Raw genomic sequence first — 16,108 nt, forward strand, 5'->3', positions numbered from 1 at the left:
GGTGGCTCAGTACTAAAAGCATAGGTGGCTACATCAGCTGATGGCCAAGGAGGAGGGGTAGTATTGCTTTTATAAAACTGCTGCCACAGGAATGGGAGGGGGGCAAGAATGCATTTCCTGTGGCAGCTGGCTCCGGAGATGCTAACAAAAGGACTGAAGAATTCCTTAATTTGTTAAGGTCATTTTTAATACTTTTACATTCTTAAAACTGTGAACAATAAATAACATGTGACTAGTCTCCACCCCCCACCCGATGCATATGCCAGCCACTCCTCCATCAGCACCTGTCTTCTACAGAAATAAATAACCTACTATGTACTGATTGCTCCATGGGGCGTGACTGTCAGTAGGCGACACACAGTCCAACAGTGCCTAAGGAGAGCCCTGGGGCATTCCTGTGGTGGTTGCATTTCGGTGGGGGCTGGGGGTGAGGAGCTGGGGGGCGAGGAGTTATCCATATTCAAGCCATATGTCAGCTACAGGAGAGAGGCTACAAAAGGCAGCATGGTCCAGTGGTCTGAACATGAGCCAGGGATTCCTGAGTTCTGATCCCAGCTCTGTCACTGACTTGATGCTTGGGCAAGGCCTAGGTGGGCCTGCTCCTGCCTCCCTTGAAATCAATGGGGGCAGATTTTCTGATAAAGATTCCCATTTAGGAACCCACAGAAGCTCCAGGACCATCTCTTTTCTCTGACTTCTCCCCTGTGTCCCAGTTCAGGAGAAGGGGGCTAGCATTAGCCTGGGGAGGGGATGACCTCTTTGGAACGTGGTAGCCTTGCCAGTGGGAAACTCGGTTGGCATGTGTCAAGATGTCTCCCACTGCAGTAGCATGGCAGAAGACTGAGTGGCAAGTGTGTCAAGGACATTATAACATGCAAAAGTTGAGTTGTGGCACAGAAACAAACCAATCTGTGTAGGAGCCCCTGGCTCCTGTGTCAAGTCTGAGGGCTCTGTGCTGCTATCATGACTTGGGCTGTGGGCATGGTGTTAGATCAAGGTGTGTTGCACTTGCCCTCTTAATACGGAGGGGCATTACATACTGCCAGCTTAGCATGGTCTTAGGGATGCCAGCCTTTAGCATCTGGACGTGCTTCATCTGCTGACCTCCTACATGCTAGGGTTGCTGTGCTGCTGAAGAGGCTGCCCTTTCTGGTTGGGGGATGCTCCATTTACCGACACCCCATCAGGACAGGTACCTTCCAATGAGCAAAGTCTGACAACTCTGTAGACAACGAGAGCCCCCATGAGCTCTAAACATCCTTAGGGCCTGGCATTCGCCGGCATCCCCCAAACAAAGTTCTTGTCCCTCCTTTTGTGTCATGGCCACTAGCCACGCAGGACTGCATAGAATGCACATTTTAGATCAAGTGGATGCTCTACATCCATGAACTCAGCAGACAGCCATTGCCATAGGCTCAGTATTATGCAACACTCCCAGCTGACAGTCCACCATGGTTCCTCAGATGCCCAGAAACTATATGGGGGCCTTATGTCTTATCTGAAGATCTTCCCTCTTCACTCAGGGTCAGAAAAGCTCTCCACATTCACTTAGCCTTTGCAGAGTACAAGTATTGTCTAAAGCAAGGGTCGCTCTGTTCTGTGGCTGAGGCCCCTTCTTGGGGAGTGGTTCTACTCTTTGACCTGTTTCCCCCATTTTCTGCCCCCCAAGTCAAAAGATCCAGCCACCAGCTAGACTTAGTTATGGTTCTCTGGTCTAGACTGCTGGAACCACTGCCTTTTTAGTGAATGGGATGGTTGTAAAGATGGGAGAGGCGGCGTTGGGGGGGGGCTATCTTTGGAAATCATTATGTGGGCAGCACTGGTTTCAGTGGATGGATGCTGCTCTTTAGGAGGCCAGGGGACCTCTGGGAAGCTGTTTTTTTTCCTGTCAAAAGCATGGTAGACACGGGGGCAAATATCCATGCTCCTGAACCAGGGCTGGGGGGAGTGGGGGGTGATTTGAGGTCCCTGTGCCGAATCCATTCTCCCTTTGTTACTACTGATGAATGGGTAGTGGCAGAAGCAGACCAAGAAGCAGAAAACTCCTGCAATGAGCATCTCTGGAATCCGACCATCCAATGAGGAGGAGACACAGGGAGGAGGCGAAGTTCCAGTGAGGTGGGGGTCTTACCCAGTATTTAAAGTCACAGGGGGCTCTGCTGGCCTGTTGTGCAGGCCGCTGTTGCCCAGCTGCCTCGACAATTCTGGAGAAGCCTCTTCTATGTGAGCAACAGACTGGAGGTGAGAGAGCCTCCCAAAGGGTCAGCTTGGGGCAGCAGGGTCCAGCCAGCCAGCTGGAATCTCTAGGAGGTCTTGAAAGCTGAAGTCTCTTTCAAATCATTATTAGCAAAGGAGCCGCCTCACTGATAGCAGCGCTTCAGACAGCTCTGCTGCCCCTGCCCCCCTGATTACATCACCAGGGTTTCCAGCCCTCTTATTATCTGGATTCATGTCCTTATAGATGGGGTAAATTTTTAATGAACAAAAAGGAGCTCTAGGGAGTGGCTGCTTCTCCAGGAGACGGCATGCCAGGGACTGGATCTTGGGCCTTGTCTCTGAAATTACTTCTTATCAGGGTACAGGCCAGGGAAGAGTATTTAAACGTGAGACAAAGGAAAGGGCCAGGCCTCTAGGAGTGGCCAAGCTCCTGGACAAGACCGTGGCCCCACTGCTCACCAGATGTCTGAGTACAATGCAGCCCTCTAGTGCTGTGGAGCAAGTTTCAAAGGGGAAAGGATGCCCCAATGTTAAAGTCTCTCCTTCAGAATCAGTCTTATAGCTACAGCTATGGCTGCTCTCGGATTTATTATGTGGAGCAAGTGGAACCATCCAGCATGCAGTGAGGTTAATCCGTGTGTCTGTTCCCTATGGCTACCCCACAGCAGCTGTCAGCTCCTTGCCTCGGCTTTCTCAGATGCGATGGTCACAGTTCATTTCAGTCTCAGATCTTTGTCCTGTAGGGCTCAGCAGGCTCCTGGCCTGTCTCAGATCATCTGTCTTGGGCTTTGTTGATTCACCGATGCTGGTTTTTGGGGGTCCCCCAAGTCTCTACAATTAGCCACAAGAAGAGACCCCATCTGGCTGGCTGAGGAGGAGGAAGACGGCTGAGGCTAAGTTACGCTGAAGCCACTGCCCTTCCTTGCCTACTGCCTCTCATTCGAGTGGAAGGAGCTGCAGGCTCAGGACAGGGGCGGCAGGATGTGCAGAGCCTACGAGCGCTGTGCATAGCAGCTGGGAGGGGGGTGAAGAGGGGATTGGTTTTTACACCTTATGGAACCTGTCATGGGTAGTTAGAGAGCAAAGCGCCATGTGGCCTCGCAGTCAGGCAGCGGCTAAGCCTTTGTCTGGTGGGAGTGGGCTGGGGAGGTTGAGAGTGAGAAGAGGTTATCAGTGAACGCACAGAGCTCTGGGCAGGTGCCCAGTAGGATCACGGGTCTGTGTTTAAAGGGCTATGGATACACCCAGTGTCTGTCTCACCGGGGAGGCCACAGGACAGGGAGCGCTGCATGGCCCGGCAGCTCAGCGGCCTGTCCTCAGTCCCTGGGATCTGAGAGCCTTGGGTGGCACTGGCTCTCCCGTCTGTGCAGAGCAGCACACTGGAGTCTGCTTCGCACTTGGTGGTGCGGCTGTAGTAGGGCTCCATGACGTGACGGAGCTCTAGGGGCATGCTGAGGGGCAGCAGCTCGGCTTTGATCACGGCACCAAGGTGGGCCTCAGAGGATGACGCCCGGAGGTTCTCTGACCGGCTCATCTTGATCAGCAGGTCTATGGTTTTATTCTCAGGATCCAGAAGGCAATTTGGCATCCCATCCCCATCCCTGGCTTCGCTGGCTGCCAAGCACCTGCTTATGGCACCTTGCTCTTTGCACTGGAGCCTCTCATCTTCTAGGTTGGCCGTGCAGGGTTCTTTCTTGGCCTGGTGGCTCATCTCAGGGCCCTCTTGGGACCTTTTCACCGAGAGGTCCAAAGGGCCTTCATGGGGCTTAGTGGCTTTCTCCAGCGCCTGGTGGATGTGATAGAGCTCCCTTCGGATTTTGACCAACTGTTCCCTCAGCTGCTTCTGCCCAGGGGTGTCTTCCTTTGCCAAGTCAGAGAGTTTCTTCTCCACTTCCTGGTACTCCTCCAGAGTTTTTGACAGGTCCCCAATGAGCAAAGTTGTGGCCTCTGGGTCTGTTGTGCTGGTGGAAGTCCCATGTACTTTGTTCTGCTTACACATCGGGTGATCAGAGGCCGTAATCACAGGGGACAGAACATCAGAGCCACTGGTCTTCTCCTGGTCTTCAGGCATGCAGGCATGAAATTCCATGTGCCAGTGGTCCAGGGACTTTGGGAGCTGGGTAGGGGTGGCTCTCAAACTACTGGAGAGAAAAGGAAAGGAGACAAAAACAGAAATAATAATTGGACAGGAGAGCCCATTTAAGTGATAATAAATCTACCACTGACTCGCTGCTTGGGCTTGGGCACATCACTTAGGCCAGCATTTCCAAAAGCGCCAGCTAATTTTGTGTGCTTCCATCTTACAGTGCCCAACCTGAGACACCTGGGGCCTGATTCTGAGTGGTGCTGAGCATCCACAACTGTAGTTGAAGCCAGTGGAAGCTTCACATGACTTCACTTTAGTGGGAAGTCAACCCTTCTATGAACAAAATGTCCATAACAGCTAATGGATGGTGTCTAAGGCCTCTAAGACATTAGAAGGGACAGCTCCAGCAGACTAACTTCTGCAGCTGTGCTGCCAGACTTTGGGATGGAACTCTGCTAAGCTGGACACCTTGCCCCGGGGCCAGCCAGAGGAAGCCACATCCCACATATACTTCGGTTAGATGGAGGTGTGCCAATGAAAATGGCCCATCCTATGATGCAGACCTCTAGTAATTTCATGACCCAGTCACAGATCAGCATATGCCCTCTGCATACTGGTGGACTTGGGAGAAGACTGTGCAGGGAATGGGGAGAAAGATAAGAGGGATGGAGAATAATCTGTCCATAAGACATGGAAAATAACCAGTCCACAACACACAGAGAATATCCTATCTACAAGGTGTGCCCTAAAGGGGTAAGATAGGGGGCTTCTAACATTAACTGACTGGCATTTCAGAAAACATCAGGGACTGCAGAGGCCTCGGGCATGGGTGCACCCCAGTCTCTCCTGTTCTCTGCCTGTGGTTTAGTCTCCTGAGGGCTGGAATACTTTGCTCTAATTCTGGTTGTTGGGTTTGGTGGTGTTTGGTGGTCTATGAGGATAGACTAGATGATCTGAAGTTCCCTTCTGGCCTTAAACTCTATGACTGCTCCCAGCTGCCCTAGGAAACTGAGACTTCCTCCTCCTCACCAGCCTGGGTTGCCTGAATGGGCACAGGAGATGCTTGTCAGGATTGAGCACGGCTTCCGGCAGTGCAAAGGGACAAATGGAAACATGGATCATGTTCCCCACTTGTTCCTGCTCATTGTTTTCCTCAGAATACTTACCAAACCTGTCTGGCCCTCATTACTGTCTACCTTAGCATCACCCAATACTTGGTGAGTTATCCTCACAACACCCGGGAAGGCAGGGCAGGGCCGTCATCCCCACTGCATAGATGGGAAACGGAGGCACAGAGAGACTAAGGCCCAGACCCTCAAAGGTATTTAGGCTCCTAACTTCCACCTAAATACCTTTGAGGATCTAGGCCTTAGTGAGTTGGCCAAGGTCAGCTTTGGGTCATTTTCCTCTTGGGGAGCCATTCGTAATTAAAAGGATGCTGCCAGCAGGATGGAGGAAGCAGGGGGTGACTTAGACTATGGAAATACTTGTTGTCCAGGGTTGGAGAGGCTGGGGCTCTAAATCCCCCTGTATTTCTGATAGGCTTAAAACATGACATGAGTTCATTGTTAGCCTGGCTTTGTTGACTGATCTGTAATCTGATTTATGTCAGTGATTGGCTGGCCTTGGCTGTGGGGCAGAGGTCTTTGTGAGGTGGTGTTTTGGTGAGAAAAATGGGGGTTTTGTTTGGTAGGAGGACACATACCAGTAAAAACTGTTTTATCCAGCATGTTGGGGGAAAGAGGGGTGCGAGTAAGTGAGTTTGGGTGCGGGAGGGGGTGTGGGGCTGGGGTGTGGGGTGTGGGAGGATGTGCAGGGTGTGGGCTCTGGGAGGGAATTTGGGTGCAGGAGGGGGCTCAGGGCAGCAGGTTCAGGCATGTGGGGTGCCGGATCTGGGGGATGCTCACCTCAGGCAACCTGTCCCGGCTGCTTCTAGGCACACCCTCACAGTTCCCATTGGCCACAGTTCCAAGGCAATGGCAGCTGAGGAGCTAGAGCTCAGGGCGGGGCAGGGGCAGCGCACAGAGCCACCTGCCGCGCCTCCACCTAGGAGCAACCGGGACAGGTCGCTGCTTGTGAGGAGCTGCTGAGATGAGCAGCCCCCAGATCCAGCACCCCGCACCCTCTCCCATGCCCCAACCCGCTGCCCCGAGCCCCCTCCCACAGCCAAAATCCCTCCCAGAGCCCGCGCCCCAAACTCCCTCCGTTGCCCCAACCCTCTGCCAGCCCCGTGCCAACCAGACTATAATCTGGAATTTCAATGAAGATCAGAAATGCTGGTTTATAGAGCTTTCCGGTTGGTGAAGTGCCGGATAAAACAGCTTTTACTATTTAGCACTTATCTATTTAGCACCTTCCATGTTGCCAGATCTCATGATTCTACTGTGAGTTTTGCAATACTTCTGCTACCCTTAAAGCACACAGCTCCTGGAGCCAAGTGATTAGATGTGGATTTCAGCTTTCACTATAAAAAGAAAGTAAGTTTCTAGTTCTCTGGTAAAAGCTTGAAAATGGGACCCCTAAAGGCTCCAAAACCAGAAGGCAGGTGAAAAGAGCACAAATTGATTCTCTTTTAAAATTGCAGGGTTTTTAAAGCCAATCTCATGTTATTGTTGGGCCTGACTTTTGAATGCTTGGGGTCAGTAATGCTGCATTGTACAAATACTAGTCATTAGTTCCATTTTACAGATGGGGAAAGCGAGGCACCCAGGGGGCAAAGTGACTTGCCCAAAGTTACACACAATGGGCCTGATTTTCTGCAGTGCATCCACAGCACCACTTGGGAAGCTATGAGTGCTCAGCATTCTGGACAATCAGGTCCCAGGTCAGTGGCAAAGCTGGGATGGGAGTCCAGGTATTCTTAGCACTTAGCCGTGTGCTCAGTCAACTATCCTACGCGGCTGTCTTTGTCATAACAAAGCGAGCCCCCGTTTTAATAAATCTGGAGCCAAGGGCTGAAGCCTTCATTCAGTGTGGAGTCAGGTACTCAGGTAAAGTCCACAGGAATTTGCCTGCATTGGACTGAATAACAACTGAGCGAGAGCCTTGGGATTTGGCCACTGTTAGGTTCTACAGAGAGAGAGGAAGAACTGCTTGAGTTGCTAATATCCTAATGGCAGCTGCTGACTCCAGGTTCCAAAAAGGACTATAAGAGTTGGAGAAAACCCACTGATGCCACAGAGAGACCCCACTGGCAAGTGAGTCTGCAGTGTCCTGATGGTGATCTGCCTTTTTCGTGCAGGACTCAGTTTTAAGAGGCAAGTGATTAAAACAATGATTGGGAAAGGACAGGGAGGGGATGACAGCAACCCTGCATAAGCCTTCCTTCATCATTTATGGAAAGTCTGATGGGATATTAGATAAGGAGACTGACTGTATCCTACCTGGTTTGGTAGCCTAATTTTCCAGGCATCAGTGTTTCAGATCCCATGGACTCAAGTCCACTCCCAGTGAACTTCCTCTTCAAGGAGCTGGCTGAGGAGCCAGTGTTCTCCAAGCAGGCGACCACTGGTAACTCCGCCTTCCTGATGCTGTTGGGGAGAAGGGCCCCATCTTTTATCCCCACAAGGTTCCGGTAGATGTTGGACGTTGGCTTTTTGCAGAGGTTGTTGATGCCCAAGGCTGAGTTGCTTTCCTTTTCTTGGTCCAGCCATTTCTCCTCTTCCTCCTCGACCAGCATGGCTTTATGGCTGAGATCAGGAGATGGCTCCTCCCTGACACCTTTCGCCCAAGGAAGACTAGCCTTCAGCACTGGCACCTTCAGCAGCCCCGCCTTTGGTGGCTCGTTAGGGGTTTTGGCTTGGATAGGAGCAGGCATGGAAGACTCTGCCGGCGCCTGGGCTTCTGCTTTGCCTGACACCGTCTTGCTTTCTGCTGAGCTGAAGGTGTGTTCAAAGAGCAGGGGGTAGTAGAATCTTGGGAGGAAGGCTGATCGTTCAGGGGTCTGGAGGGGCTGGAAGTGCGCAGAGTGCGGGTGCATCAGCTGGGCAGTGGAGGCCAGGAAGGGCAGCTGGGCCAGCTGGGGGTGTGGCGTGGTGCTATTGGCCATGCTGGGACCGAGATAGGAGAAGAGGCCGGGGTTCAGCGGGTAGTTGATACCCAGCAATGAGAGGTTGAGGCCCTGAGGTTCATGGTAGTCGCTGTAGGCTGGAGGGGGATAGCAGGGGATGATGTTGCCTTCAGCACATGGTGAGGAGACTTCAGTGGTGCCCCTTCTTTGCCCATTGGCGACCAGCTTCCACTGCTCCATGAGGACCCCACCACTCCCCAGGCATTTTTTTGGCCCCTTGCAATGCTTTGGCTTGGCTTCTAACTCTGGAGGAGCCATTTCCTTGCCCTTCGTCGTGTGGTTCTTCAGGGAGAAAACATCTGTGATGATGAAGTCAGGCTCAGCCTCTTTGCAAGGCTTGTCCCTCTTGTTCTTGAATCTGAAGAGCAGGGAGTCTGGCTCGGCTGGGTCACCAGGGCAACCCGTCTCCTTCACTTTCTCCTTCTTCTCTCCTGCGTCCATCTCCCTCAGCAGCCCGGTGATGTCTTCCTCCTCCTCTTGGAACTGGCTGGCATCTGCGGTCATCCCTTCTGAAGGCAGGGCTTCAGCCACTGCCGCCACCTTGTTGCCTTCGCTGTCCTCATCCATGGCCTGCTTGGGATTAGCCATGCCTCCCGCCACAGCCGAGGAGTCACAGGCCTCTTGCTCGTGTCTCCTCCCGCGGAGCCGGGAAGCCTCCGTGGCCTGCAGGAGACGGAGCTCGGGGTGCAGCAAGTTCCCCTTCTTGTAGGGCCAGTCGGACTCGATGAGCAGAGAAAGCGAGTTCTTGCATAGGCTATACTTCATGTGGTTATACAGGTGGGACTTCTCCATGCATGTGAAAGGGCACTGGAAGCACTTGTAGTTGTACGGCTTCCCCCATGGCCTCGGGATGTAATGGGGCTTCTTAGGCTTACGTTCCTTGTGCTTGTAGACCGACGTCAGCTTGCAGCTCACTTCGTCCTTCGACATGGCTGCGGGGATGGACGTGGTGTGGGCAGCACCCAGCAGGGTTGGTTCTGGATGTTAAAGGTCACGGCCCGGAACCGCTGCACATCCTGCAAGAGGACAACACAGCAAAATCAGAGCTAATTTACCACTGTGGTCTGTCCAGATGAGATAATTCTGCTCTGGAGAGCTCGGGGTTATGTACACCATGTGTCAGGCCATTCCCATTCCCAGCCTCTGAGCTGCATTGCAGCAGGGATCACTATGGTGGACGCTGGTGTGATTAGGGGACCAAGTAATGCAGTCATATTGCCACGCTAGCCCTGTAAAAGATTCTGGCTCAAACTCATCTCTGGGGCAGCGCCATTGAAGTCAATGGAGGATGGATTTGGCCTAGTTGCCTTAATGCTGCTTGCATGGACTCAGAGGTAAAATCGACATGAAAACTATTTTGTTGAGCTGAATATAGATTAGCAACACATTGCTCCTTGCTGTTTCACTAGGGTGACCAGATATCCCGATTTTGTAGGGGCAGTCCTGATATTTGGGGCTTTGTCTTATATGGACGCCTATTACACCCCCACCCCCGTCCAGATTTTTCACACTTGCTGTCTGGTCACCCTATGTAACCCAATATACATTTGTGTGACAACACAATGGGATTTGTCAAGTTTCAGAATGGCAGAAATATATACACTGTAGCCATGAGTGCCTGAAGCCCTTGAAATTTTGGTTAAAAAATGTAAAGTGATTTCTCAAACAGTATCAGCAAATAGCACATCTACCATCTGCATGTACAAAAGCACATCTGCACACACGTCATAACATAAGGTCAGCCATATTGGGTGAGACCAATGGTCCATCTAGCCCAGTGTCCTGTGTCTCACAGTGGCCAGTGCCAGATGCTTCAGAGGGAATGAACAGAACAAGGCAATTTTGAGTGATCCATCCCCTGTCATCCAGTCCCAGCATCTGGCAGTTGGAGGCTTGAGGTTGCATCCCTGATCATCTTGGCTAATAGCTATGGACCTATTATCCATGAACGTGTCTAATTCTTTTTTGAACCCAGTTATACTTTTGGCCTTCATGACATCCCATGCTAATGAGTTCCACAGGTTGACTGTGCATTGTAAGAAGTACTTCCTTTTGTTTGCTTTAAACCTGCTGTCTTAATTTCATGGGGTGACACCTACCTCTTGTGGTATATGAAGGGGTCAATAACACTTCCCTATTCATGATTTTATACACCTCTGTCAAGTCGGGGATTAGATGGGCAGTTACCTGACTGGCATGCACAATGTAGTTTGACATGCACAGAGGCAATATTGCAGGGGCAAGTGTACAGGCCACTTCTGAAAATGGTGCCCTTTAAAGTCCAATTTACTGATTTCAATTTCACACTTTACTGAAACCCCAATGGAGAGTCATGTTCCTATCTGCATTCCCCTGTCCCTGATTACCGTGGTATCTTTGTGCAAACCCCAGCTAGCTCTCCCGGTGGCTATACTCTTGAGATCAAGCTTCAGCTGACTTACAGACAAACTTATAGTCACTCTGTCTTCCTCTTTCAGGCCAGTGAGTTTGGCATCTTATCAGCTTAGAAGCCGGGAGTGTATGAGAAATAAAAGCATATAAAGAAACGCACAGTTTAGTGAAAGTCCTATTCCCTCCTATTCCCACCGGACTCTGCAGACTCCAGTGCCAGTGTGGTCTCACTGTCAGCCTCTGAGCTGTCTGGCCTTCCCTATTGTTGGGGTTTTGTGCAGTATGCTTTTCTTCCTTGCAAACCAGAAAATAAAACCCTTAGAGCGACTCTGAGAAAAGTCCCTTTTTCAAATAGCAGCAGATCTATCTATCTTAGAAACCTACCTGATCTGACCTGAGCACCTCCCAATGAATTATATAGTTATCCTCACAACACCCCTTGTGATTACTAGCCCCTTTAACAGACGGTGAGCTAAGACACAGAGAGGCTGAGTGATGTGGTCTGCCTTCACTAATAGGGTTGTCATCTTTGGTTGGATGAATTCCTAGAGATTTCATCACATGACATAATCTTTAATTACAGATTAATCTTTAATTTCTGGAGACTCCAGGACAATCTTGGAGGGTCTGCAGCCCTAAGAGCTGGATTGAAGGCACCACCTCATCTTACAGAGGATACCAAACAGTCATCAGCTGGTGGCAGCTTCCACTCCCTATTGTCTTGGCCTGGATGCCACGTTGGAACCATGGCCTAAATCTGCAAAAGTGACTAGAGATTTTGTATGTTAATGGGGGCTGACCTTCAGAGAGCTGAGCACCCGCCCTCTGATGCCCAAAATGGTGGCCACCCCAAATGAGTAGTCACTTATGGAACCATAGGCCACAAAAGCCATAGTCTCCCTATGTCTCATTGCCAGACCTGCAGCCATCCAGTCCCTTCTGCGAGTCAATGCAATATTTTGCCCTTCATTAACAAAAGAAAACCCTTGCAGTGATTCTGGGGAAAGGGACCGTTCTTCTGCAATGTGAAGACAGAAAACAAGGACTCCTCATGAAACCAATCTGTTTAATTTCTAGGGATCCAATACTGCCCTGGGATTCACACAAGAGGCTCCTACTGACATCAATGGGAGCTGTCCATGCAGATCCAAGGGCAGATTTGACCCCACGGTTATGCAGAGGGAGGCAGAGCCCTTCCAGCAGGAGCTTCTGCCTTCCTACCTGCAGCTACAGCCTGTGGGAGCTGACAGGCTCTTGGAGTCTGTTTGGCATTAACTCTGGGACACCTGTGTGCATGCTGCCAGCTCTGCAAATGGGAGAAAACAGCCCTGGGAAGGAGGAGGAGGAGGAGCAGGGGATCTTGGAAGCGGCTTCTCCAGGTTGCCACTGACACGGGCAGCCAGAGCCATTAGGAGAAGCAATCTGCTCAGCTCCTGTTGGCTGGAAATTCAGAAGCCCTCCAGGGCGAATGGGAAAAGGTTTTGCAGAAGGAAACCTGTCCCCTCCAAAGTAGCATTGTGACTCCCATGCAAACCTTCTCCCTTGGTCAGGATTTGTCTGCATAACACCCCCCACCACCTGCCATACCACTCAGGTTAAGCTGTTGCATCTGGACCCTTCTATTAAGAAGCTTGCAAGCAATACTGGAAGTCTTGGGGGCCTGCTTTACAGACTGTACTGAGTATGTGCCCTCAGAGAATCAGGCCCCTTTAAGGGCCATCAGGGGAACTTTGGCTCCATGACTTGTTCCTCAGTGCCAAGGACATTTAAAGATGACTCCTTATGAATAATCATTAGTATTAACAATTGCTGCTTACTAATGTAATACCTTTCAGGTGAAGTTTCAACACAGGAGGGTGTTCTCTCACCCCCAGGAAACAGAGGGGCAGAGATGATATAGTGTATTAATAACAATGATACTCTGCTCCCAGCACCTTCCACAGTGGATCTCCAAGCACTTTACAAAGGAGAGTATCATCGCTCCATTATTAACACAAGGAAACTGAGGCAGAGAGAGTGGCAGTAACTTGTGCAAGGTCACACAGGGAGTCAGTAGCAAAGACGGGAATAGACTCCACTGAGGTGATTCATGCCTCCCCTGGCTGCTCTACACCCCCATCCTGTGCCTTCTGTACAGAGTGGAGATGCGGTGCTGAATCTGCCCACACCTTTTCTAGTGCCCTGCTCGAATTGCTAGCCCATGCTAGCACCTCACAGGAAGGTGAGTCACACTGACTCCTTCTGGGACATGACGGTCATTTCCATAGCCACCAGTTGTGATGGCCCAGAGGACTGAGACTCCAGGGGGGAAATGGGCAATGGGAGCAGATGGACCCATAGCAAAGAAAGCTCCTGTTTTCAACTGTCTTAAGGCTCAAGCACAGACATCGCTGTCTGGAAAACCTGGCTCTGTTCCTGGCTCTGCCACTGTTTCTCCTTGGGACTTTGGGCAAGTCCCTTCCCCCTTTTTATGCATCAACTTCTTCACCTGTCAAATGGGGATAATAATACTCTTGATCTAGTTCTCAGAGGAGCAGGAAGGGGCTAACTCAGGGGCACTTGTAAAGCACTTGACTGCCTCTGGTAGAAAATGCTGTGGAAGCACAGTACTGCACATATCTTTGGTTGGAAGAAGAATAGCCAAAGAATGAAGGGAGAGAAACCTAGACAATATAACAACAGTCCAAGCTTTCTGGGAGGTGACAGTAGTGCTTAACCTCTCAGTGCAAAGATACTCTTCTGCCCATACCCTGTCTTTGTAACTCCAAACATGATGGACAGCTGAGGATAGTCACAGTGTTATAAAGAGCAATGGCTGAGGGGTCAGAAATCTGAGTGATGAAAGATGGGATCATGACAAGCAAGGAGATGTTACACATAGAGTTCTGCTGCCCAGTCTCCGCACTCATTAACTGTTATAAAAACATATTCTCTTATGACTCAATCCTTCCAGGTGAGTGGAAGGACAAGCCGACTACAATCAATAGGGTGCTCACTACCTAGGCCCTGATTCAGGAAAGCCCGTAAGTTAACATAAAGCATGTTTAATTGGCCATACAAAATGAGCCTTACAGTCAACTCAATGGCATTTCTCTGTCTGTCTATAACTTTTGAATGCTGCATCTAATCAATAGCAACATTTTAGGGAATATTCTAGGCATCAAATTAACCCTATTAATTGTGGTGAAAATCAGAAAAGTGGAAAAGTCTGATTTCCAGTAAATTCATTATTTGGTACTCAGGACAGAGGTGTGAAGCCTCAGGGTTGGATTTAGTGTTAGGTTTAGGGTGCCCCTCCATTCCCCCCTCTTTGGCTGGGCCCCTCACCCTCCAACTCTGGTCAGAACCCTATCAATTGTGGTGAAAAGCCAAAACCCAGATTGACCATTTGGTCACAGAATTGATGAGCTGTTGGCAAGGGAGAACTGAAGGGGGCTAGAACCGATTCATTGCTAGGTATGGGCAGATGTGGGGGTTAGAGAACCGCAGTAGGAGGGAAAACCACCTTCATAAATCACCAACATTGTCACATGCACACGGGAGAGAGAAAAGAATTGAAAAACTGAAAAAACAATACAGCTCTTTTTAAAAGCATGATTTCTGGGATCTTGACTTATGCTTTTTGCACCTTTGGGGTTGGCAATCCTGAGAGTGGCCCTGGAGAATGGGATGAGGGGACTCTCTGAGGAAGGAAATGCTGCAGGGAACACTGAATTTCCTCCTCTCCCACTGCTGCTGCCAGGGCTTTGATGGGGGCAAAAAAGCATCCTGTATGTTTGCAAAAAATCAATTTCAACTAACTGGAGGATCACACACTCTGTTGCGTAGGAAGGCCAAGCTGTGCACCCAGTGGGGCAGCCCTCTCCCCCAACATAGCCAGGGCTGGATCCCTTACCCCTCCACTCTGATCACAGACCCTGCCCTCCAAGGGGGAGGGATAGTTCAGTGGTTTGAGTATTGGCCTGCTAAACCCAGGGTTGTGAGTTCAATCCTTGAGGGGGCCATTTAGGGTCTGGGGCAAAAATCTGTCTGGGGATTAGTCCTGCTTTGAGCAGGGGGTTGGACTAGATGACCTCCTGAGATTCCTTCCAACCCTGATATTCCATGACTCTTGCCCTGCTTGTTGGTGTGGTTAGGTGGGCAGAGGGCTGGAGCTGGTGAGTGCCTAGGACCTACCTAGTGGAGGGTCCCTCGGGACCCCAGCTGGCTGTAGTCCCTGCTAGGGTTCCCAACTTTCTAATCACACAAAATTGATCACCCTTGCCTTGTGGCTCTACCCCTTCTCTGAGGCCCTGCTCCCACTCCATCCCCTCTCCCTTTATTGCTCACTCTCCCCCACCCCCACTTACTCACTCATTTTCACCCAGCTGGGCAGGGGGTTGGGGTTCAGGCAGTGGTGAGGTCTTTGGCTAAGGGTGCAGGCTCTGGGGTGGGGCCAGGGATGAGGGATTTGGGGTGCAGGAGGGGGCTCATGGCTGGGACAGGAGGGTGGGATGTAGGAGGGGGTGTGGGCTCCGGGAGGGAGTTTGGGTGTAGGAGGGCGCTCAGTGCAGGGGTTGGGGTGTAGGGTGCAGGCTCCAGGAGAGAGTTAGAGTGCAAAAGGGGATTCCAACCTGGGGCAGGGGGTTAGGGTGCAGAAGGGGGTTCAGGGTGCAGGCTCCAGCCAGGTGGTGCTTACCTCAGGTGGCTCCCGGTTTGCATTGCAGCAGGGCTAAGGCAGGCTCCCTGCCTGCCTGCCCTGGGTCTGTGTGGCTCCCGGAAGCGGCCAGCATGTCCGGCTCCTAGGCAGAGAGGTCAGGGGGCTCTGCATTCTGCCTGCACCCGCAGGTGCCACCCCCACAGCTCCCATTGGCCAATGGGAGCTCCGGAGCCAGCACTTGGGGCAGGGGCAGCACGCAGAGCCCCCGTGGCTGCCCTTGCACCTAGAAGCCGGACATGCCGGTTGCTTCTGGGGGCCGTGCAGAGCTAGGACAGGCAGGCTGGTGCGCTGCCGACTGGACTTTTAGCGGCCCAGTCAGTGGTGCTGACTGGAGCCGCCGGAGTCCCTTTTCAACCAAGCATTCCAGTCGAAAACCGAACACTTGGCAACCCTAGTCCCCATCTGCCCTGCACTCACTGGCTCCAGGCTCCGGGACTCTCCTGTGGGGCTGGGCCAGGAAACACTGCCCTGCGCACCATGGACACAAGTCATAAACGGAGGGGCGGGTGGGGGACAACAAACTGCACTTTAAGGATTTCCTGCTTCACTCCTGGGTCCAGCCCGATCCCTGGGAGTGAGGAGAGCGAAGACTGGTTGACTTCAGGCCCAGCCCTGGGCAGTCTCCCAGCCCAGCCCTGTCACATGG

At 51.4% G+C, this 16,108-nt stretch overlaps 1 protein-coding gene across 1 annotated transcript in view; it reads right to left on the minus strand.

Moving 5' to 3' along the window:
- Positions 1–165: 165 nt before the first annotated feature.
- Positions 166–16,108, minus strand: part of PRR35 (proline rich 35) — a 68,235-nt gene continuing 52,292 nt past the window's right edge. Inside the window, exons 3-4 of the mRNA XM_044980023.1 lie at positions 7,687–9,388; positions 166–4,358 (exon numbers count right to left, since the gene is read on the minus strand). Of these exons, the coding sequence (XP_044835958.1) occupies positions 3,428–4,358; positions 7,687–9,302 (2,547 nt within the window). The 5' untranslated portion in view covers positions 9,303–9,388 and the 3' untranslated portion in view covers positions 166–3,427. The remainder of the gene's footprint in view (positions 4,359–7,686; positions 9,389–16,108) is intronic.

Source organism: Mauremys mutica, chromosome 11 (assembly GCF_020497125.1).
Source record: "Mauremys mutica isolate MM-2020 ecotype Southern chromosome 11, ASM2049712v1, whole genome shotgun sequence".
Taxonomy (NCBI): domain Eukaryota; kingdom Metazoa; phylum Chordata; order Testudines; family Geoemydidae; genus Mauremys; species Mauremys mutica.